Source organism: Kwoniella europaea, chromosome 1 (genome assembly GCF_036810445.1).
Source record: "Kwoniella europaea PYCC6329 chromosome 1, complete sequence".
NCBI lineage: Eukaryota > Fungi > Basidiomycota > Tremellomycetes > Tremellales > Cryptococcaceae > Kwoniella > Kwoniella europaea.
The window spans coordinates 7,822,404-7,846,271 of record NC_089487.1 but is presented as its reverse complement, the minus strand read 5'-3'; the positions used below and the strand labels follow the sequence as shown (position 1 = coordinate 7,846,271).

At 44.0% G+C, this 23,868-nt stretch overlaps 9 protein-coding genes across 9 annotated transcripts; 7 read left to right on the top strand and 2 right to left on the bottom strand.

The window, feature by feature from the left end:
- Positions 1–344: 344 nt before the first annotated feature.
- V865_002980 (uncharacterized protein) lies at positions 345–818 on the top strand (the record flags this gene model as incomplete). Its single annotated transcript, XM_066226779.1, has 1 exon — positions 345–818. The coding sequence occupies one exon, from the start codon at positions 345–347 to the stop codon at positions 816–818; it is 474 nt and encodes a 157-aa protein (XP_066082876.1).
- A 3,220-nt stretch (positions 819–4,038) lies between these two features.
- V865_002979 (uncharacterized protein) lies at positions 4,039–4,923 on the bottom strand (the record flags this gene model as incomplete). The annotated part of the gene is made up of 2 exons (XM_066226778.1): positions 4,039–4,206; positions 4,282–4,923. 2 exons carry the CDS (start codon positions 4,921–4,923, stop codon positions 4,039–4,041), a joined length of 810 nt encoding a protein of 269 aa, XP_066082875.1.
- Positions 4,924–5,387: 464 nt separating this feature from the next.
- V865_002978 (uncharacterized protein) lies at positions 5,388–6,291 on the top strand (the record flags this gene model as incomplete). The annotated part of the gene is made up of 2 exons (XM_066226777.1): positions 5,388–5,897; positions 6,019–6,291. 2 exons carry the CDS (start codon positions 5,388–5,390, stop codon positions 6,289–6,291), a joined length of 783 nt encoding a protein of 260 aa, XP_066082874.1.
- Positions 6,292–7,258: 967 nt separating this feature from the next.
- On the top strand, positions 7,259–9,122 carry V865_002977 (uncharacterized protein; the record flags this gene model as incomplete). Its single annotated transcript, XM_066226776.1, has 8 exons — positions 7,259–7,371; positions 7,460–7,507; positions 7,577–7,693; positions 7,764–7,862; positions 7,944–8,052; positions 8,126–8,244; positions 8,310–8,677; positions 8,743–9,122. The coding sequence occupies 8 exons, from the start codon at positions 7,259–7,261 to the stop codon at positions 9,120–9,122; spliced, it is 1,353 nt and encodes a 450-aa protein (XP_066082873.1).
- A 1,478-nt stretch (positions 9,123–10,600) lies between these two features.
- Positions 10,601–11,128, top strand: V865_002976 (uncharacterized protein; the record flags this gene model as incomplete). The annotated part of the gene is made up of 4 exons (XM_066226775.1): positions 10,601–10,655; positions 10,734–10,849; positions 10,933–10,940; positions 11,035–11,128. 4 exons carry the CDS (start codon positions 10,601–10,603, stop codon positions 11,126–11,128), a joined length of 273 nt encoding a protein of 90 aa, XP_066082872.1.
- Positions 11,129–11,667: 539 nt separating this feature from the next.
- V865_002975 (uncharacterized protein) lies at positions 11,668–12,171 on the top strand (the record flags this gene model as incomplete). Its single annotated transcript, XM_066226774.1, has 4 exons — positions 11,668–11,695; positions 11,749–11,837; positions 11,926–11,933; positions 11,988–12,171. The coding sequence occupies 4 exons, from the start codon at positions 11,668–11,670 to the stop codon at positions 12,169–12,171; spliced, it is 309 nt and encodes a 102-aa protein (XP_066082871.1).
- Positions 12,172–15,133: 2,962 nt separating this feature from the next.
- On the top strand, positions 15,134–15,789 carry V865_002974 (uncharacterized protein; the record flags this gene model as incomplete). Its single annotated transcript, XM_066226773.1, has 2 exons — positions 15,134–15,217; positions 15,319–15,789. 2 exons carry the CDS (start codon positions 15,134–15,136, stop codon positions 15,787–15,789), a joined length of 555 nt encoding a protein of 184 aa, XP_066082870.1.
- Positions 15,790–16,485: 696 nt separating this feature from the next.
- V865_002973 (uncharacterized protein) lies at positions 16,486–17,477 on the bottom strand (the record flags this gene model as incomplete). Its single annotated transcript, XM_066226772.1, has 7 exons — positions 16,486–16,527; positions 16,623–16,704; positions 16,822–16,893; positions 16,988–17,094; positions 17,201–17,244; positions 17,326–17,373; positions 17,456–17,477. The coding sequence occupies 7 exons, from the start codon at positions 17,475–17,477 to the stop codon at positions 16,486–16,488; spliced, it is 417 nt and encodes a 138-aa protein (XP_066082869.1).
- Positions 17,478–19,158: 1,681 nt separating this feature from the next.
- On the top strand, positions 19,159–23,111 carry V865_002972 (uncharacterized protein; the record flags this gene model as incomplete). Its single annotated transcript, XM_066226771.1, has 10 exons — positions 19,159–21,156; positions 21,221–21,291; positions 21,356–21,706; positions 21,780–21,984; positions 22,062–22,137; positions 22,205–22,281; positions 22,347–22,428; positions 22,491–22,564; positions 22,633–22,946; positions 23,030–23,111. The coding sequence occupies 10 exons, from the start codon at positions 19,159–19,161 to the stop codon at positions 23,109–23,111; spliced, it is 3,330 nt and encodes a 1,109-aa protein (XP_066082868.1).
- Positions 23,112–23,868: the final 757 nt, after the last annotated feature.

Genomic DNA, 23,868 nt, shown 5'->3' with positions numbered 1-23,868 from the left:
TCAAAAGTGGTGTGAAGTCACCTAGCGGATGTATCTGTCGGAGTCCATCTCAAGCAAGCGACAGGAACAATGCCAAGAGGTCATCCAAGCGCTAATCAATAATCTAAATCTGACTTTTCTCGAAATTTTGGTGAGGCAACAAGATCAACCAACAGAACATCGCAAGTTTACCAGCTCTGTTATCCGTCTCTATCCAAATGGATATAAAAGCCTACCGGTCATTCAGCATACAAGAGATATTTTCCACTCGAAGCAAATATCTTCTATTCGGTTCCCTCCTCTGACACATCCTATAATCCACTCAAGTGATCTCATACCCAGGCGCTTTCGATCCATCACACACCATGTCAGTCAACTGGTCCTGTTCTTCCCCAGATGGATGTTCCCCTCCCGACCCTTCCCTCGATTACTGCTGCTTCAACGATCGAGCATGCGCCAGCTACGTATGTGGGAAACTCGGCTCTTCACTAGCCCTCACTACCGAAGCTAGCTCACCCCACATTTTCGGATGTTACGTTGTAGCTGAAAAAGCTGAAGCTCTTTGGAGTAGTCCACCAAGAAATGTTACTTGCGGTGCCAGTGCTGGAAACAAAGGTTGTGTTCACTCTTCTGTAGTCGTTACTACATCCAAATCACTCAGCTCTACTACCTCTGCTACGATTTCTATCGGACAATCTTCTGCTGCTGCGTCCCCTTCTGCTTCTTCTTCTGCGTCAACATCGCCAAGTGCCGGAACTGAATTGCGCTGGGTTCCAACAGATGAGGTTTTTGGGTCAAACTACGGTTTTGGGATTAGTAGGATTGGTTTGGCTGGTTAGGAGATTGTTATAACTCAATACCTAGACGTAAGTGATGGCTTCTTTCATGACATCTTGGGATTACCACTTGACTGAGATTCGCAACTCCTTTTGAGGAAGTCACTTGGATACTTCGATCTCATACCCTTTTCCCATCATACTCGCTATGACCAATCACAGAACCAGGACGTCGGTTCCACTCTATCCTCCATTCAAACACGATCTTGACCTGCTTATAGTCTGTTGTACATGTCTCTAATGCACATCTAGCCTTGGTGTGGCACTAGTGGTGATGACCTTTGGAACAAGGAATGTAGTATGGATACTGACATAGTCGATTGCTAGAGCTTCATTCTGAAGGGATGAATATGATCTTTCGACTAGCCTTTCTGGTGTATCTGCCCCGTTGAGAGTCCTGGATTCATCTTCCAATGTGCTCGATCGCTTGACTACGTACCTTTTAGGGGGGGGGTAGAAGACGGACTGTAGGTTTCGAACAGCCTTCGGTGACCTGAATTCTGATCTAATCGACACTGGAGTGTTAAGGTCACGATGTTGTGATGTGAGCGACGAAGACCGTGTAAATGGAATGCTTGATATCATCCGATCGATTGTGGTTGTATCCATATACTTATACTACATACTACATAATCTCTTGGTATTATCTTATTGGTTTCTGGTGTGCGTATCTGACATACAACTCACCTCAAGCTGTACTCCCCCAGTCCCACTCAAGGCGATGCAGTTCTGACATATCTCTAGAAAAGACAAGGTCAATAGAAAGATCGTGCTTTTCTTCGAAGGATTGCGGGTCTATTGGCTGGGGGCAACTGTATGGGTATGCATTGGGAATTGATAACAATAGGCGAATTAACATATTCATAGATGTGGACCCAAGAGAAGTTGGGACAGCATGATCTCGCACCTGCACTTTCGTGGCCATCGTCATGCCACTCAAGAATGCATAATGCGTGAATGTGCGTATAGTATGAATGAGAAGAGAAAGGATGAACAAAGGGAACGAGTGTGAGTGCAGTTGGAGTACTTTTGAGTGTACTTGGTTAGTGGCAAATGGGGTATTTTCCCTTGGAATATTGGCTGATTACGCAATTTGACAAGGTAAGATAAGATAATCATGTCTGTCGTGTTTGTATATTCTCGCGTGGTTTCTTTTTTCTTTCTCTCACCTTGCTTTTGATCGATATTTCAGATCCAGTCAATCTCGTTCGGATTCAGCTTGGGCGAGAAATTAAACCTGTCTTCTCTCTTCCTCGACTGAATAACATACATGTAGGTGACGTTCGAAGGCATGATCGTGTACACTAACGAGTGATGAGTGTCTAAGTACAATCTAACTAACGACAGCTAACACCCGTGTGAGACTGTGGATATGTCTTCTATCCACCACAGCCCCCACACCCACCACATCCACACCCACTTGAGCCTCCTGTATCTTTAGATTTCTTGTTCTCCTTCTTTTCCTTGGTAGAGCCACGGATTTCGTGTGGGCAAGGAAGGTTCAGCTCGCTTCTCCACCTATCATGCGATCCCATACGCAGACACTTACTTTCACTTACTCGCTCTGTCGCATGACAAGTGCCATCAACCGTAAATACAGGCTCCTATGCCAGATGCTGTGGTATAATTGGTACTGTACTCACTCCTTTGGAAGAAGCACATCCACCTCGAAGTCTCATAGGACCTCTTCCTTCCACCTTAAACCGGTTGGTTCTTCTTAGTGGATAAGTGCCTCCATCTAGAGAACATTAGTAATCGGTGCAGCTCGCTTATCCAATGTGATGGACTAGACTTACTGATCTTGCTCTCAGTGAGATTCTTTAAAGATGAGAACATACTGATACTGCTTCTCATGATCGACGTGAACATATGAAAATGCGGAGTGGAAGTAAACATAGGGAAGGGCGAAGAGAGATTGAGTCAAGGTGTATGTAGGGTGAGGTAGGTGAAGATAGTGTCGAAGGCTGTGTTGATCTAGTCAATATCTCTGGCACGAGGGGATACCAAACTGTACATCAAGACGTCATGCTTGTGTATATCTTGTCATGTCGCTTCTTTCTGGCTGCGTTCTTATGTGTTCGATAATGGCCTCTATGATAACTTGGGTGTGGATTGATCAATAGTGACATCACCAAATGACTTTTCATGGACGACGGACAGCTTTACATTCTTAATCATCCTTTAGATTAGACTTGGTATGGGAAAGGAATATTTAAAACATACTTTGCAAGTCAATCCCATGGTATTGAACAGAAGGTAGACAGACTAACCTCCTCCTCCTCCGCAACCTCCTCCTCCCCCATGATGTCTTCTCCTTCTCTTCTTGGTACCGCTACTATGAATGACGCTGGTGTCAGTCCTACGGATACAAATGGATGGCATTATATGCAGACTGGGACGACAGGCTCACCTGATCTGGATGATGATAGAATAATGTTTATCAGTACAAGACATCTATGGCATTGTGGAAGTCAAGGAAAGTGAATTCCCATTCTTGGAAGACATACAACCTCCCCGAGGTCTCATAAGGTCACCTTGAGTCATCTAAGCATGTTGATCCAAGGGATGAGTTTGTTCTACGAAGATACATCAGACCTTCTCACTACCACATACGATGTAAGCACGATACTTACTGGTTTGAAATTTCGCTAACATAGATCGAAACATTTTCATTGTATTGATTGCTGTTTCCGTGCTGCTAGGACAATACGGAAGATGAGAATGGTGGAAGTGTAAAATCCAGCAGCGAACTAGCGACCAGACGATCTTTATAATTATATCGCATCTACAAGATAGCCCGCTTCAATCCTAACCGTCATAAAGGAACTTATTCTGCATGTCGCTTACAAGGCGATGCAGTACGCTATCTTCTACATCAGACGAAGACGTCATGAAGCTGGCTTCTAGCTAGTTTGTGTGTCATCAGCATACAGCCTAGAAGTACATTCATTCTATGAATTCTACCGTATTTTACTCTCGGAATTAATTGCATCTCCCAATCTAAGCTTATTATGCATGTTCTGACACTGTATCGTACTGGTAATGTTGCAGGACTTTGGGAGAATTTTAATGCATTTGCGGGTATGAGTTCGGAACCAAGTATACACACTACTATAGTTGAAGGCCAATAATGAGTGGTAAGTGAGTCAACAGATCATATATACAAGTAATTATTCGCATACATACCATCTATTCCACCTCCTATCGTCCTTTCTTTACAAATCTATCGTCTGGACTTTTGTAGTTTGATTCGTCTGTTTTTCATCTTTCTCTTCGCTTCGGTCGAGTCGTCTTCCCAAGGATTCCATACCAATCGATCGATCCATGAATCATAGTAATCCCAATATTTACGAGACTTGTAGAAGTAATCGGGAAGGACGAATCCAGGGTCCTAATTTGGGAACAAACAGTAAGTTAGCATCTTGTTATTTAAAAAAATTGATGAAGAATGATTGAGAACACTCACCGAATTGGTCCATTTGGTACTCTCCAATATGTCCTTATCGAATATTCTCCCATAGCACAACATCTCGCCCGATGCTTTTGCGAAATTGTATGCTTTCCTATAAGGGTTCTCATAGTAATATTCTAATCTCGCTTGTTTTCTAAGATAAGATGTGGGATTCACCCAAATCGGTTCACATCCTCTATAATTACGCGATATCCACAAACCTTTCCTAATAAGGTGTAAATCTACTTTACTTCTATGTAATTTCGTTAATCTTCTGGTAATCTCCCATATCGTCCATTGAAGATCGGTCGAAGTTGAAATCCAATCTGATCCTTGACCATAATCACGATCATAACTATATCCATCCCATCCACCGTTGATGTGATTCGACATACTCTCCACAATATCTTGATCACCCATCCACTCGTCATGATAACGTAAATGCTGAAAATGATATTTCCATTTTCTATTGCTAGGACATGGATCAAATTGATCTGAAGATGACGAGAAGCCCTTCCAGGTCAATTTGGTGATTGATCGACTATCCGTCAAACGAAGAACGAAATCTTGATCTTTCAATCCATCTTCAATCACATCCCCTTCCCACTTCACAGGACCGATGGTGCTTTCCATGCCACCATAGGAAGTGTAAGACATCGGTCCGTGTTATGCTGATATGTGTTGGGCGATAACGTCTGAATGATTTCGCGTAGAACGAAGCATTTAAAGGCAATATATAGGCTTTGGATAGTAAAAATGCAAGATTGCTTAGTAAAAATGTAAGAATGCTTAATAAGAATGTAAGAATGCTTGATAAGGTGATGGGTTCATTTTTCTGCTGCTCGACCAATTCTCACTATGAAACGGGGTAGTGGCTTCGAGCGTGAGACCCATAGCTCAATCGTCAGTCAGCAAGCATTGATACCAGGCAACCCAGTGTATCTTACCCTTGAAACGAGATGAGAACTCGGACTTTCAGTTGATAAGATCTTAGAACTCTTCGGAGCCAGCAAAGTTCCGTCGGAATCAGAGAAGAAAGAAAGGTGAGACAGGTTCTTCTTCTCCTGACCCGTCCAGTCTCAATAACTTATTCTTCGGTCAGTCTGATCAATTTACATATGATGGCACTGAGTTTCACAGCGAGAATGCTTCAGACGGTAAGCAGACGGTCATGTAGAAGGTGTGCACGAGCGTTTGCATTAGACTACAACATCACTCGTACAGTCTCCGCTTCATCGCCCATCTTCATCTATCAAAAGCCAAGAAACCCTTTCACTCAGCCCGACTCGTTTCGTTACTTCTCCTCGACCCAGCAAAATAATGTTGTAACAGACCAACCTTCTACCCCCAACCCACCCAAGAGACCTTCCCCTTATCGCTTACTCCAACCTCACACGTTCTTGTCCCAATTCGCACCTCTGCATATCTCAGGATGGAGGCTGGACAGTATCGCTCAGCAGGAAAGACTCATTAATCCACTTTCGGCCGTGGACGAAGCGCTTGATGTGGAAGGTGGGGATTTGCAGGATAGGAGGTTGGTCAGAGCGTTCATGATGGGAGAAGGGAAAGTGGGGTGGAAGGATGCTATCAGTTTTGCTCAGCGGGCAGGAGAGATCATCGAGGAAGAGGACGTAAGTTTAGGTCTTTGCCATTATCGTCATCACATCGACATACATACAAACTCTGTTAAGCTGTTATTACAGGATCGATATATCGAGGAACAGAACTGACTGGTGTCTGCACTTGATATAGCATCATCCCACCATTCTCATCACCCCTTCATCAGACTACATACCCTCATCCACCTCTCTGCAACATACAGGCAAAGAGAACAACGGATATATAATAGAGATATCTTCACATACGCATACACCCTTGCCTCCTTATCCTCTTCCTGCCAAGAACCTCGCACAGAAGATGAGACCCGGAGTGACTGGTAAGGATATACGTCTTGCGGAGAGGTTGGAGGAAGCTTGGGAGGGGGTGATGGGTGGGAAACATAAGGTGGAAATGAAGAAGGAGTGATGAATACTACAATGGATATAGTACTACCACTAGAGCTAGCTCTGCTGCATCTGACTGTCATGAACTAGATGGCTAGTCCGAAACTCGCTTTCACAGAAGGACGCGTTACTGTAGCTCATCTACTAGGATGAAGCGAAAGGATATCTCTGTAAATCCCAAAGCAATGTGACAATACTCTTTGATCGCTTGACAACCGATCTCGTAGCTCACTTAGCACTATCACGGATATGGAAATTGAAGTAGAGCTGGTGATCACGATCTATGCACTCTTTCATGACTACTATGCAAGCGTGTGCTATCCATGCCGTTACCCAGATACACATGAGGAATTGCCACATGTCAGACGCGTAGTGATAGTGTGAAGTATGTTTCGGAAGTGGTCGGAGATGGTTCAAAGGGAGATCCCGTCACTTAACACTCTCTTCATGGGTCCGACTTAATTTGAAACGATAGAAATGCAAGATGCACAAAGAACTGAGCCAAAGCCAAGCGTAGCATAGCATAAGCGTAGTGAATGGGAGGGGAGGTCTGGGCGTGTATTATGCAAATTGCAAAAGTGTGAATGGGAAATGGGAAATGGGAAATGGGGAATTGGCAAAGGAAGAGCAAAGGAAGATCGGATGAATCCAACCAAGGTCAAGATTCAGGGTAAATTTCATTTTAGCTGGAGCTGAGCCTTGTGAAAAATGGAGATGGAGGGATGAACACCAATAAACCAATCCGATTGATCGACTTACCTTGCACCTTCCATTCACTCACTCACTCGACCAGTTATTCAACCGCAAATCCTTCCATCTTCCATCTTCCTCTTTTACCCACTCCATCTCGTTCACTCCTTCCTTTGCTGAATTGAGTGTCACCGTATACCGTTTTCTTATCGAAAAGAATCTTTAGATAGATTTACTCAAATCACTCTCTTCTCACGTACAATCTCTTTCACCCACCAATCAAATCGACTTTTCCCAAGATGTCTACCTCAGCAGGACTAAGACAAAGAGTACCTTCTCCTCCTGCGGGACAGGTAGATAAGGATCAACTCCTTCGTGAAGCCGAAGAAGCTGAATTGACTGAAGGTCAAAAGTGAGTCATTGGCTCCACTCTCTTCGCCCTTTTTGCCGCTCAAAACTCTCGGTGGAGCTATGTACTGATAATCGATCATTGTTTGTAGGTTCATCGTACCCAACTTCACCGTTAAGCAGTTACTCGATGCTATCCCGTGAGCTATCTATCCCCATCGTGGAACTCTGACGCGACGGGCTTAGCTGACATATGTGATCATCCGCAGTGCTCACTGTTTCCACCGATCCGCACTCCACTCATCTCTCTATGTAGTCCAAGACTTCATCGCTCTTGGTCTCTTGGCTTACGGAGCCTTCCATATCGATCCATTCCTTGCTAAATAGTGAGTCGACCTTACCCCCTGTTTTCAGGTTGACACGTTGCTAATCTGATCATTATCATACGTACTATAGCAACCTCGCACCTGCCGCTTACCACGCTGTCAGGATCGCCCTTTACTCCCTTTACGTCTTTGCTGCTGGTTTGTTCGGTACCGGTGTATGGGTTATCGCGTGAGTACTGATTTGCACAACGATTATGATATAAATCATGTGATCATAGAAGCTGATCATTGTGTCTGTGTTCATCGATAGTCACGAATGCGGTCACCAAGGTTACTCCTCATCCAAGACTATCAACAACACTGTCGGTTGGTTCCTGCACTCTGCTTTGTTGGTACCCTACCACTCCTGGAGAATCTCTGTAAGTTGCCTTGATTCGATTAACGTATCCAGCTCTTGCAGAGACGGTAAGCTGATCATCTGAATCTTATCAGCACGGTCGACACCACGCCGCTACCGGTCATTTGACCAGAGATGAGGTCTTCGTACCTGTCACGAGAAAGGATCGAGGTGCACCTGAAATGAAGGAGGAAGCTGAGATCCGAGGATTGAAGTGAGCTGCTCTTGCTTATATACGCCATATCCTTGCGAGTTTACTCACTAGCTACTGTCTGATAGCGTTTCGTCCGAAAGACAAAGTGAACTCGCTGAAATCCTCGAAGATGCACCTTTGGCCGTCTTGTTCAACCTCTTCGTCCGACAATTAGTGGGCTGGCCAGCTTACCTCGCTGTCAACGCTTCCGGTCAGAAACACTACCCTAAATGGACTAACCACTTCACCCCTTCGTCTATCATCTTCAAGGCTTCTCACTTCTGGCAAATCGTCTGGTCCGACATCGGTGTCGTCCTTACCCTATCTGCTCTCGCTTACTGGACTTACAAGAGGAGCTTCTCCGAGATGTTCGTCATCTACTTCTTACCTTATCTCTTCGTCAACAACTGGCTCGTGTTCATCACTTACCTTCAACACACTGATCCCGCCCTTCGTAAGTTGTCAAGTCACAGCCATGTCAATTAGTAACTGATTTATGTTGTTCTTTCGCTTTTGAAGCTCACTACTCCTCTAACACCTGGACTTTCCCTCGAGGAGCCCTTGCGACGATCGACCGAACTTTCATGGGACCCATCGGAGCCTATGTCTTACACGGTATCTGTGAGACTCACGTCGCTCACCATATCTCATCCAAGATCCCTCACTACAACGCATGGGAAGCTACTGAAGCTCTACGAAAATTCCTTGGTCCTCACTACTACCGATCGGATGAGAACATGTTTGTCTCATGCTACAAGTCTTACAGGGATTGTGTCTATGTTGAAGATAATCAAGATATCGTCTTCTACAGAAACGCTAGGGGTGTAGCTCAAAGAGTCGCTGTGGATGAGAATGGAAATATCTCTGATTCAGGTGTCGACATGACTGAATCCAAGTAAATGGGACAAGGGGATTAGGGAGGTCGAGTCGTTGACATAATGGTTCAACACCTACAACCTTTTTTCAACACATATTACATTCTTTTTCTTTCTCTTCTTTCTGTTTTTATTCTATTGATATTATATATAGACCTAGATATAAATGAAGATTTAAAAAAAACCATTTTGAATGTTACATGAATGTTTACTATTTATGCGGAAGGCCTCGTGTCACATAAGCGATCCGATTTCATACTCGACGATCTGCATCGCCTTTCTCCGTCCGTTCAGAGCGTTGATTCTTTCTAAGTCTTGGCAGGGCGTCTGTCCAGTTTACTCGTAGAGCGTGATGTCTTACTTTCGTCACCGGTTTGTCCGTTCTTCGCGGATCGGACCCTCGGGTTCACCGATCCACAAATACAATCAATAGTCAATAAGTATAATTGATCATCCACATAATTAGGTGAAGGTCGTACAATTATATCGCTTGAACTCGCCACCTAGATGAACTGGTCTATCACATAGTACCATCCACCATGCCTTTGTTGTCACTCATATCCATGATCAGAGTGAAACCCAGTGAGTGTGTATAAACCATAAGAGATGAGCCGATAAGGGGTTCTAGTTCGATGTTGACTTGGAATGAGTTACAGAACATACACGTACATACCCACTTGGTGATTCTGGTGGAACGCCAACACAAATACTGAGACTCAGAGGTGGATGTGCATCAGCAAGTAATGTGAGTTGAAGGCATACTTTAGGATTATCATTCTATACTCTGTATCTTGGACTTGCAGCTTGCTGACTTATGAAATGGTCATACACATTCACGGTAGATCGAGTGAGTCATCCCTTCCCATGAGGTATATCGGAATTGAAGCTCATGTGTGATATATCATAGTGATGTTGACGGTACCAAGAAAAGCAAGAAGAAGAGAAGGAAGAAAGGTGGGAAAGGGTTGAGTAGTGGATCATGGATGGGATGCGGTGGTGGTGGATGTTGATTTCTCGAGCTCGGATTTTGAAGAATGCTGGAGATGAATTAGGAAGGGGTTGGATTATGGTACAACCAAGTACACAGAATTCAAGTGATTTCCATCGAAATGAATCAGAGACACAATACTGCAAAGTACATGTATAACCATCCTACACACACTGTCTGAAGAAAGACCTTGCATCGAATCACTTATGATGGGTACAGCACGATGATAGCTCATGCCCAAAATATCCAGAAATAGACGAGATTGCAGTGTAGGGTGTAGGACAGGTACGGGACCATGACATAAAGCAGTGTAGAATGTTGAGATTAGATAAAGTAACTAAATTACTGTAAAACGATATTCATCGTTTTTGCGCTGCTGTGCTGAAAAGATCTTCCTATCTGGTATATAAGATACCTATCTGCCTTATCACGGGTGCTCGATATGCATTCGTACTGTCATTGACTTATAGAATCTCTGACATACATATTACATTAATTCATCGTACAGTACATCATGGGATTAACGTTCAACTTCAATTTCAAGCGAGGGGATTCTAACCGTAGTAAAGGTAAATATGATCAACCCTCTTATTTGAAATTAACCTACAGCATCAGCATTCGGTTTACTGATACTTCTCATCTTATAGTCCGATCAGAACCGCCCGCTAACTCGTATCCATTATCCTCATCAAATGAGAATGATAAAAGAGCGTTGAGACTGAGAGGAGGAGGATGTTGCTGTTGTGGTGGAAATGCTAGATATGTGAGTGCTAAATCTGATCACTTTTGGCATCTCGTGGTTGTAGTGACTATTGCTGATGAGTTTACATGACTTGTCCTATCCAGTACGACGAGTGAGTCATCGAATCTTGACCTACCGACTGCCAATTAAATTCTCCAGTATTATTCATTGTGTAGGAGGCATACTGATCTTCACATGTGTGATAGCGATATGCCTAAGAGACGAAAACGCAAGAACAATTATGTCTTTGCTTATTCTGGGAATGGATCGTCATGCGGAGGTGGTGGTGGTGGATGTTAAGATGATTTCGTGTACTGTATATCAAACCACTTAGAACTTTGACATTACTGTATGTAATGATATACATTCGCACCTGTTATACGAACCATTTGTATTGATGAGTTCTCAACATGTACCATGTATGATTCGCCGAGAGTGTGAGCTCGCTGAAACGCAGGTCGTCGTTCAGTCGTACTAGTTCGTGTATTTATGCACAATCGAGATACGGCGATTGAAGAAGATTTGGATGAACAGTTGAGGTTTCTCTGCCCTCTTTCCTTTCAGGAAGCTGTGCGGTGTCCGAATGATCGTCAGCTGATCAATCTAGTCGTTAGTGTGTCTCTTGATTCAACGCTCCACTTTCGGCCGGTCATCATCCATTGTCTTCTGAGAGGCGAGAGAAACGTATACATTTATTTATACACAGTACACATGCATATAGATCAAATAGTAGCTCGAAACATCGAACCACTCATTGTACTGTTTTCTCGATATTTATGTGATACTATGACATACCAGGTCATTGGCTTGACTGGAAAACAACCCTTCCCAATGTCAACATGTGGTTTACTCGCATATTGAGTAAAGGTAGGTTAACACCTATCTCTTGCAAATACAAGCTAAAGCAGTCTGATATTTAGAAAACGATGGACCGGATTATTATCATGATCATGGTAAAGCAGAACGTAAGGTACTTAGATTAAGAGGTGGATGTTGTACCGACTCAGCTGTATGTGCCGTATCATTCTCATCTCTCATATTATGTCTCTCCATGTTCAGTCACTGATTTCTTTTTCTTCTCGAATGCAATTCGACAGTTCGAACTGTGAGTGAATAGTACAGGTATTTTGGAATCATCGTATTTGACCACGTTGTTCAGAGACCAAGATCGCAAATATGGAGAATACGGTAAGAAAATTCGAAATAGGGATGAGACCGAAAGCGATGGGAAAGTACATAATCATCTACACAGGTCAGGAGGTCGGAATGGAGCTATTGCGGGGGGAGCAGCTGGAGGAGGAGGTGGTGGGGGTGGAGGAGGAGGGGGCGGAGGAGCTTGCTAGTTATTGATGCAAGTGAAAGTATAAGCTTATGAACGTGTATATGTATGGTGTACCGAATCGCATATAACCGATGCAAATAAGATGGCCTGGAAATAAACGGTGATCTCACCGAAATAGAGGGGTTTGAGGGAATTAAGCTTATTTCTCAGATGATCGACCGTTGACGTCCGCGGGGCAATTGGATTTTCAAAACTATTTTTGTTTTTTTCTTTCTCTTCAAATGTGTATTCAGCATGAAGGATGCGTGTATATATATATATCTGTGTTGAGCAGATCTGATTAAGAACGAGAATGTTGATCCCTCATATCTCAGAAACAATTCTACCCAGCGATTCAATATCATATAGCGTACATCTGTCATAACTCCCAAAGTACGATCATCATGGCTTTACGAAAATTGATGCGGACTTTAAGACGTAAAGAGAAAGGTACGTTGTATTACCTCGAGTACTTCATGACTAAATCTGATGGGGATATAGTGTCCAATCAGAAGAATCAAAAGCAAGAGAAGGAGAAACCACTAAGGATACGCGGAGGATGTATATCAACGGCCAGTGTGAGTATTCATCTCCCCCAAATTGACTACAGTAATCCCTTGACTTGCTGACGTTCATCTTCTTTGTAGCTTGAGTAAGTCTTATGAAAATCCATATACTCAACGAGAAAGGAAAGCCATACTAACCGATTGTGATAACATGTGAAATAGCGACCCAACGAGTAAACACTACAAACAATATTCCGGACATGGTTTCGAGATGTGGGGAAGTCATATGGGCGATCGACTAGAATCATTAGGAAGAAGTATAAGTCGAGGTGGTCAACAATATGTTGGTCCGGTATTACATTATTATCATCCACCGTCAACTCAGGTGTATCACCAATGTCGCCACGATCAAAGCCTCCCTCAATATACACACACACCAAACCATGGACCGCAGCATGTGTTTAGAGGATGGGGAGGAGCGGCGGTAGATGGGTTCGAACATAAACAGTAATTCTTAATTGTTCATCGGTTTTCTACACGATGATTGGTGCCATACCAACCTATGGTCGATCTGTATTATTTAGAGATGACTTTGTTGTAGTTCTATGCATGTATATACAATATCTCAATAGCATTTGCCTTTCCACATTGCGATACTGTAATTCCCTTTCGGTAGCGCAAGGTTATCTAGTCTTTGCTAAAATTTTGTCATCAGACATTCCGCTCTCCGTAGTTTAGCGTGGTTTAGAGCGTCAGACTGTAATTAACTTTAAGATAAGTTGCAAATCTGAAAGTCGGGCGTTCGACTCGCCCCGGGGAGATTTTTTACCCCTCGCGGGAGGTAGGGAGAGAATCAGCTGTTGGTTATTTCGCGTGCACTTCACCTACTCGTGCATGGCTGGAATGTATCAACTGAGACCGAAAAAGGGTCGCATGTGTCGAGTGAGATTACTTGAGAGGAATGAACGGTTTGAAAAACGATTACTGTCCTACTGTTTTTGTAGGAGAGAGACGTTTCGGTGAGTTCTGGTCTGAGCAAGCACCCTAGTCCCCGGATCGGCAATTGATCTGGATGATTTCCCCGGCGCGGACTAAAGTTGCCATCGCACCATACACCATACACCATACACCATATAACCACCCGTATACTGGGAATTTGCCACCCTACCCTACCCTGCACTTAGCACTTGCACTCTTATCCGACTTGGACCGAGAGAACCCAAAGTCACACAGTCAAACCTACTTTTGTTTTACCTGGTATCACTCCTTATCTTATATACAGCAATATCTGAGACTTTGATACAATATACAGACTCACACCGCATCATCACGCCTTCTTATCTCACCTATCACCCATTAGAATAGGCTACTACGACAACCTCAAGCCAAGCACACCAGATAACCAACCCAACCCAACCCATCACAAAAGAAACGTTCATATCCTTTATCTATAAATATCCATTGTTCACTATACGCCATACGCCATACATTCTCGACTCGACCTCGATCGCTATACCAATCATTCATCGCCATCCCATCTCACTTCTCCTATTCACCTACACTATAACATCAAGATAACTATAGGAAATCAAAGATAGATATCCACCTTGATATTTCGGTACTCAATCATTCCGATCAAAGATAGAAATACCACACCCCTTTCAACCTCCGAGAACAAAGGATCACTTGCACTCTTATCCGACTTGGACCGAGAGAACCCAAAGTCACACAGTCAAACCTACTTTTGTTTTACCTGGTATCACTCCTTATCTTATATACAGCAATATCTGAGACTTTGATACAATATACAGACTCACACCGCATCATCACGCCTTCTTATCTCACCTATCACCCATTAGAATAGGCTACTACGACAACCTCAAGCCAAGCACCAGATAACCAACCCAACCCATCACAAAGAAACGTTCATATCCTTTATCTATAAATATCCATTGTTCACTATACGCCATACGCCATACATTCTCGACTCGACCTCGATCGCTATACCAATCATTCATCGCCATCCCATCTCACTTCTCCTATTCACCTACACTATAACATCAAGATAACTATAGGAAATCAAAGATAGATATCCACCTTGATATTTCGGTACTCAATCATTCCGATCAAAGATAGAAATACCACACCCCTTTCAACCTCCGAGAACAAAGGGATTTTGATCTGTCTCAACCTTTCAAATACCAAGTTGGGTCTGCTGATCAACGGACAGGCTAGAGCTAGAGCGAGAACGCCGATTCCTGTAAATCTCTATATATAAATACTTGATTTTCCTACATCAATTCCCAACATCCTCAGAAGTTTTGGTCCTTTTTTGGGAAAGATACGAAACGGTCTTTAGACAAAAAAGCAAAACCCAGGACATCGTCAATACCTACTTGGCCTTCTCAGCTCATAAACAAGTTACGACTTCTCAACTCATAAGAGTGTAAAACGAGTTACGCAACACGCACACGCAAGATGGCGTCGATGGATGATCTGTTAGCTACGTTCAATCATGATCTTCGCGCTGGTCCTCAAGGCAATGATCTCCGTGATTTACATGTGAGTTTGCGTCTTATTTCATTCATACCTTCATTCTCTTGCTCTAACACTTTACATGGATGGTCTTACTGATTTCGATGGGTTGTTCACACCTGTCACAGGCTAAACTCGCTCAAACACTAAATAATCCAATTCCATACCAACATCATCGACCTATCCCACCGCCTGCCCCATCAACCTCCTCTACAGGTACAGGAGCAGGACCATTACCACCTCCTGCACCTGCATCGTCATGGAACACTCCACCACCCAATACATCTTTCCTATTCTCTTCTTCCCCTCAACCCAAATCATTCACTAAGGGATTCCCACCGTCCTCTTCCTCCAGTAATCCGAATGTCAAAAGGGAATCCGGATTTTTCCCTACAACTATACCAGAAAGAGATGAAACGTCTCATCAATCGCAACAAGCGAATGAGAACGTGAACGAGGAGAGACCCTATCACGCTTCGGTTTTACCTGTTAAAGCTGATCCGAAGGAGACGAATGGATTCACGGAAGATGCCTTTAGACCGATTTGGGATGGGAAATCGCAAGATCAGTGGAGTGGTTTCAAACAGAAAGGCACTTAGTGGTCAGTCTTGAATGATATATAACTCGTAAGGGAAGTTGGGACGAGAAGTAATTTTGGAGCAACTGGAAGAGAATATATATATACAGTGCAGATACACGAGTACAACTTGAAGCTATAGAGGTATATCACATCCAACTAGACACGATCATCATCGTCGCAAAACCACCATTATCAAACCGATCATATCAATTCAATTCGGCCGAATCGTTTCTTTTGGGAACTGTCATCTCCCTCATCCTCTTATATGTTACCTCTCAACACACTTATCACTCGCATCATACCACTATCATCACTTCTCACTAGATGTGTTCTCTCCGCCTTACCGGCCACACTTACTCTCAACGTCACTTGTCTATAGATTTCTCTCGTACTGTGTCCACAATTGATATATATCGATTATACTCTACACTTTGGTATATTTGTACTTGTTGCGATAAATGTATGTCTATGAAAATGTCCAGTACTACAGTAAAAATACAGTTCTCAAGCATCTTACAACCTCATCTACAAGATAACACATACTGATGCAGACCGAACAGTCTCATCGGTTTGTATATCTCGCTTTTCTTTCTCTTGAATCTTGGTGATAGAATGCATTCTTCTCATGTGAATCTCAAAATCATTGATATACTTATATATCATTCGATCAAACCAAACCAACCCACTTAACCCTCTGCTCCCTTCGTTTATGGGATTATACAGCACTCTGTCTGACACCCGCTAATTTATCTGCGGCCTAGAACCACACGACAAGATAAAGAAAGTCAGTCAGTCACAGAGTTTCTTAATATAGTAGTCCAAGGCTATGTCAAAATTACGATTACGACTCACCCCTCGTATATAAGGTAGAGATAGGAAAGTACCTATGAAGGGAGTTTGACGGAGTGCTTGGAGGATGACGGGGAAGAATGAGCTGCGTGGGTGTATGAATATCAAGGTCAGCGTTGTGTAGAAAGCGCAGGTTGAGACTCGCGGAGATGAATGGACAGAGAGGGGGAGAGAGAGGGGGAGAGAGAGGAACAAGACTTACCCGAATAAACCGATGAACCCAACGAATTCAATCAATATACCAATTATAGGTCTTTTGAAAAATACCAATAATCTGTACGCAACAACACTCATGTCAAATTCAAAAGTATTGCAGATATATCATTGGAATAGTGAATGAGTGAGCGGAATATAGAGTATATACTCACATCCCCCCGAAGAAACATAATGTACCTCTCCATTTCTCTTTCCTGGAGAAGAAGTAGAATGTCTTGGTCGGACCTATAATCAATGGTAGTCCGGATAGGAATAGGATCTGGAAAGACAACACAGTCAGCATGGCACGCTCGTTGTAGTCGACATATGTAGTCGTAGTTGCTGTTTTTGTGTGAGACCGTGAATGAAATCGATCAAGAACTGACATTTCCTAATGCCAATAAAGGTCCATCGAAGAATAACATTATTCCTATGGTCATCACATCAGATCAGCTTCGATACATCCTCTTCGACGCGCACACCTCAGCTGACTCCCGCTTGTTTGACTCACCCAGCAACTGGAAGAATATACCAAATGCCACGAGGGCAATCCCGATTTCTGCGAGACAGACAGGTCAGTCACGCCTCAATTTGGTCGTCCTCCTGATAGTCTGGAGGTCTAAAGTAGGAGTCACGCGCACTTTGACCATCGCTCAACCACATGATGCTCCACTTGTTGACAGTTCTTATGCCTTGTTGATGATGTTGTAGCAAACAATGCGAATTGTATATGAAGCTCTTTTTGTTCCCAGAATAAACACTAACTACTCGTCCGAATGATATCGAGCAACAAGACACGACAACAAACCTGTCCTTTGGGCGGTTGCCACGTGTTCTTGTTGCTGGATAGGCTCGAAAGAAGGAGTATCTATGGTCGCACGCGCCTACTAGTCTACGCCGTCTTTCAGGATGTTGTGGTGCCCGGGTTTAACTGACGTCATGTGCTTCTGTTGTGACTACCTTACCCAAAGAAGGAGAGCAAGAATACCATAAGCTCGGTTTGAACTGGTACCGTGTCTGACCATCTGGGTCGCGACAAGAAAGTCGGCCGTTGACATTGATCAGATGACAGAGTATGAACGTTCACCCCCCTTCCCCCCTTCTTTCGCGCTTGACTCGGAAAACCGGTCGGATCCGGTTAATCATAACTTTATGGGTGCAAGGTTTTTATCGTCAACCCATCGATGATGATGCTTGGGTAAACGTTCATACAAAAAGAAGTCCTCCTCTTGACTCAGCAGCAGCGGCGATAGCACACAGCAGCAGCAACAGCTTTGCTTCCCACGCAACTACCACTCCCACTCAAAGATTGTCACAATTTGCTTCGCACCTGCATTTAACCCTGAGTATCCTTTCACTTGAATAATTTACCGGCGGCGGAATAATTCTTTTGGTTTTTCATTACGACACGTACCACATCAGCGTTTTCCTTGGCTCTGCTGCCTTGCTGAGTCGTTCCTGCAGCATCCTTTGAGTTGTTTATACTTCCGCACCAAACCCAACGAGAAACAACAAATCGAAAGTGACTTATCATCTTAGCTCTCAAGGAATTTCACCATACTTGATACCCCAATTTACACTTGACCACCCTATCATCTCTCACTTGGCATCACCAATCCAGCATCCCCACATTTATTTGGACAAGGACAACAGTACATACATATATATCCCTTCAAGCTGTGCCAGAACTCAGCGAACGGTTCTTTCAATTTTCGCCTTTACCGAAACATATTTGATTCTGATAGGGTAAAAATCACCAAGAACCCTTATTTTGGATTTAGACTGTACTCCAGAGACTGGACAACCACGTCGTTCGTACTGCTCAAGATCGTCACCATCACATCATCACATCATACGCGGTCTGTGAGTTTTATACGGTGGCTGCGATTAGACTTTTCATCCCCCATTGTCAGTCTGTGGAGAAATCCAGTAGAAAAGTCGAGACTTTGTCCATACCTCGGACCCAAGGATCATTTCGTTGCTCGTTGTTCTTGTTGCTGATCAAAGCTTTCACTCTTTGATCCATCAATTAAACACCATCAAAACATCTATTCCCATCAGTCCCATTTGAAAATTTGTAGCGCCCACTTGTTTCAGACTAAAAAGATCAACCAAAATTGTATCGATAACTTATTTACCTTTCACTTTTCTTATCTCAAAAACGACCTTACCTACGATACACCATCGACGATCTTTCCACGACCTGTTACATATAATCTCATCACGAAGTCTCCCACACATATAGTTCCAGTCTCAACGAAAACAAATCCCATCGTCACTCTCTTGTCTCGTCACACAATATACATACACTCTCTCTCGTTGCAAAATCCAATACTTCTCCACCATGTCGATACCCGACAATCCTTTCCAAGCTCCCACGACCCCCCAAGCACCAGTGCTGCACATCGAGACTGATGATACCTCTCATTCGCCCACGAGCAACCCCAATGGCCTCGCTTCTCCCTATTCTCACACCAGTTCCCCCGGTCAGCTAGATTCTTCCCCTCAATCGGCCACCGTCTCTCCTTCCGCAGGACCCCCTCAGGCCACAACGGGCGGTCTTGCCCCTCCTGAAATGGGTACAAAGACACCGAAACGTCGTGTACAATGGACCTCGGACTCACACATTGTCCAGCTTCATCCCTTGCAACCTGTCCCGTCGTCGCCCCATCAGTTGGATGAAGGAAATATCGAACAATTCCGAGACGCCCTGGAAGCACATCGTACCGGCTCGATCAGAAGGCATAGACCACCAAGTTCACTTAGTAGGCAAAGTAGTCTAGATGGGAGTGAAACCAGACAGGGAACTGAAGATGAAGATTACGATTATCGATTGGATGTCGATCCTCCTTTAGATCGAGTTACAAGTCAAGGTTCCAACCCTGAGGAGATTATAGATAACGGTATGAGGGAACATGTACCTACCTATATCGATCCTGGAGAGAGAGATGGTTTACCCAATATCCCCCAGATGCCAGATCAAGATGAGAACCAACGAGATGCTGCTAAAGATCTCGTCCGAGCTCATACGGGTAAATGGGGTGTGCTTAGAAGAAGGGTCAAAACATCCGGTAATGTCAATAGGACTTTTGGAAGTGGTCGATCGCACGGTATCACCACTGCTACACAGGATCCAGAGAAACCCCAGGACAATGAAAGAGCTTCTCAAGATGCTTTCGCAGCAAGATATTCCGAACCTCGTCGACCATCTATTGCTGCTTTAGCTCATGGTGGTGGAGGTGGTGGTGGTCCAGGTATGCCAGGAGGCGCATCGATTTTATCTTCCCTTCTTGCTTTGTACGGTCAACAAGATGGTATGCACTCCGGTACCACTTCCGCGGCATCTTCAAGACCCAACTCCGATGACGAAGATTCGTCTGAAGATGAGGCAGCTAGAAAAAGACGTTCTGGAGAAGGTTCTCATAAAGGCGTGAAAGGTCTGATCGGTCTGGGACGAAAGAAATCAACTTCAAGCTCCAATTCCAATGGTACTCCTGCTGGAGATGTGGTCATCCACGATAAACCCCACCGAGCGTCTATCACAGCTGAGACCGCAGGTGAACCATTGGCTCCTCAACCTTCTCGATATTCCAATGGTGAACGACCACCTCCTTCACCTGGCCTTACAGGATTTTTCCAACGTGCCAAAGAGCAAATCCAATACCATCGACCGGATGCAGCCAAGTCTGGCGCAGGGGTGTTCGGTGCACTCATCCAAAATACTGCGAACCTCTCTGGAGCAGCAACGCCAGCTGCTTCTGCCCTTGCGCCCGCAGCCAAACGACCGGGATATCAGCTCAATCGTTATTCCGCACCGAACTTGAACCCAGAAGAAAAAGTTCAAAATTGGAGACCGCCTTCGCGTCCTTCTTCCAGAGCTGGATCTAGACCTACCTCCGTCCATTCTTCAACGGCGGTATCGAGAGATGGTGAATCCCCTTCGCAAGATGATCTGTCATTTAAGAAAAAAGCTGTATCAAGTGATGATTTAGTTTCCATGAGAAGATCAGAAAATGATGATTCTTCGTTGACTTTGAGTTCGAAATATCAACAACCCGGACAACCCCAAAGTGGGAAGAAGAAACCTAAGGCACCATTGAAGTTAGACTCATTAGCTGCTTTACCTGTTAATGCATTTAAGGAAGGTGGTAAACAGATCAAATCGGCCGAGAAATGGTTATTGAATGCTGCTAAGACTCCTCTCGGCACTCCACCTGAAAAGGGTGGTCCCGATTATTTCTCTAGACCCCTCACGGAAGATGAGAGGAGAAGGAAGGAATGGGAAGCGGAGAAGAAGAGAAGAAAGAAGGCTAGAGAAGCCAGGAAGAAACAGGAAATCTTCGTGAGTGATCAGATGAATACGTATATATCGAAGTGATTATGCGCTGATGTGATGTGAGAAATAGATCATCCAACATGTCGCTGCTATTTTGGCGAGACAACAATTCTTGATGAAACTTGCTAGAGCATTGATGATGTGAGTAGAGATATCTTAGTCACGTCAAGATTGATTTGAATCCGCTGATATTTGTTGGTGATAGGTTCGGATCCCCTTCTCACCGACTCGAAACTCAAATCCAAGCTACTGCCAAAGTACTCGAGATCAACGCTCAGGTAGTCTACATGCCTGGAACAATGTTAATTTCATTCGGTGACGATGCGACCCATACGTCCGAGACTAAGTTCTTAAAGCAAGCTACCGGTTTAGATCTCGGTAAATTACTTGCGACTCATCACCTTTATTGGAATGTCGTACATGATAAGATGTCTGTGGAACAGGCTTCAAAGGATTTAGATGTACTTATGACTACACCGGTTTATTATAACTGGTGGCAGACTCTCATCATCGGTGCGATGTGTTCGGCTTTTATCACTGTCATTGGTTTCTATGGGTAAGTGTATCGCTTCTCATGGCTATCCTACAAGCGATGATAATTTGACTGATATCTTGTCGTAACACTGCAGATCATTCGTGGATGCACTCATGGCTATGCCCCTCGGAGCTTTACTGGTCGGTGTTCAGATGCTGGCTGCCCGAAATGACATGTTCTCAAACGTATTCGAAATTGCGATCGCGACTGTCATCTCTTTCGTGTCTGCTGCTCTCGGATCCACTGGGGTGTTTTGCTATACCGCGCTGGTCTCCGGTGGTGTAGTGTTGATTTTACCTGTAAGTGACTTTCTTGGCTATTTGGTCAATCGATCGTGAACAAGTTGGACTGATGTGAGTTCTGCTATGATAATTAGGGTTATATCGTACTCTGTGGTGCTTTGGAACTGGCTTCGAGGAATATCACTGCTGGTGCGGTCAGAATCGGTTATAGTGAGTTTGCCCCTACCTGTACATATCCCAGAACACCTGATGTACTGATCAATTTCTGCGAAAACAGGTGTTATCTACTCCCTATTCTTGGGTTTCGGTATTTCGATCGGAGCGGTCCTTTATGAGAAGATTACCGGTAATGATGTAAGTGGTCAATGAGAGATGTTGATTTTGATCGAGTATATTCATGTTCGATTGTCGTGGGATAGGTACTCAATGCAAGTGATTATACCTGCTCTAACACGCACGGTAGTGCGCCTTGGTATCAAGTCACTCCCTCAGCCCTATGGTGTAAGTACTGTTGGAGTAATACTCAACCCCGAGGCAGTAGACTGATCGGTTGGGTTCAATAGATATCTTATGTTGTCCCGCGTACTCGTTTTTCCTTTCGTTGAGGAATCAACAACCACTTTGGGCCAAAGAACTGGTACGTCCCTATGTCATCCGCCCTACCCTTTTATCCATTGAGCTGTCTTGCTGACTGACTTGTCACAGCCAATCATGGTCTTAGTCGCCGTAGCAGGATGGTCAAGTAATCATTTCTCATCGTTGGCTTTCCCGGGTCGATCCGATATGACCTCTGCCATCGGATCCTTCGTCGTTGGGACTCTAGGAAATCTTTACGGTAGAATATCAAACGGGTCGAGTTTCCCAGTGACAGTCACTGGAATCTTATTCCAACTTCCCTCTGGTCTATCCAATGGAGGTATCTTCAATTTCGCAGCTGAATCTTCGGATGGATCGTCGACTGCTTATAGCTCTGGATTCAGTGTGGCTCAACAGTTGGTTAGTGTTGCTATTGGATTAACGTGAGTTGGTTCCTCTTTTCGTTGAAAGCAATCGAATCAAGATGAGAGGAATGTGAACATAGCTAATCTGCGTGTTGACACAGTGTCGGTCTGTTCGTTTCTGCTGCTGTAACTCATCCTTTCGGAGGAGGTAAAAGAAGAGGTGCAGGTATATTCTCTTTCTAGAGAAGTCCACAGTATGCCCCCTTGTTCTGTGATCTACACCAGGGGCGTTTCTAGTATTGTCAGAAGACTGCGATATTATGGAAAACACACACAAACAAGAAGAACAAGGACAAAAAAGTTACTGCTTATATTTGTGGAGTAGACAGGGCGTAGAAATAGAGAATATAGAAAAAGTAAAGAAGTCACCAAAATCAAAGCAACAAATGTGTATATAGATAGATATAAAAGTTTGCTTTAGATAAAAATCGGAACAATGTGTTTGGAGATGGACAATGTTAAATTTAAATGCAAGTCCTGCCTTCATCTTAGATCAATAAAACTCTCTTGCATAGCATCGGTTGACCATGTAAGCCATACCCACTATGAGTATCGTCCCTTCCAATATGTCCGTACGGTTCATTCACACATACAGCACATACACCTCGGTGAATCTGCCATATGATGACAGTTCGTTTTCAGGTCATCAGTCAACGAGAATTGCATCATGCATCATACATCATGCATCGTTTATGCTGCGCTAAGCTGCAACAGCAACTCCATTACTTTGGTACTACTTGTAAGCTACTCCAGATCGATGGAGGACAGATGTCCGAAACGATAGGAAATTATAAAGTTACCCTTAAAAGACATGTCCTAGTGGTGAGAGGGACAACGTCATCACCCCGTATGTAACTGTAGCTACCTGGCTCAGGGTTTTAAACTTCTCACGTTCCTTCACCTCGCCAACTGGTAATGTACTCGTACTCGTATTGAATCG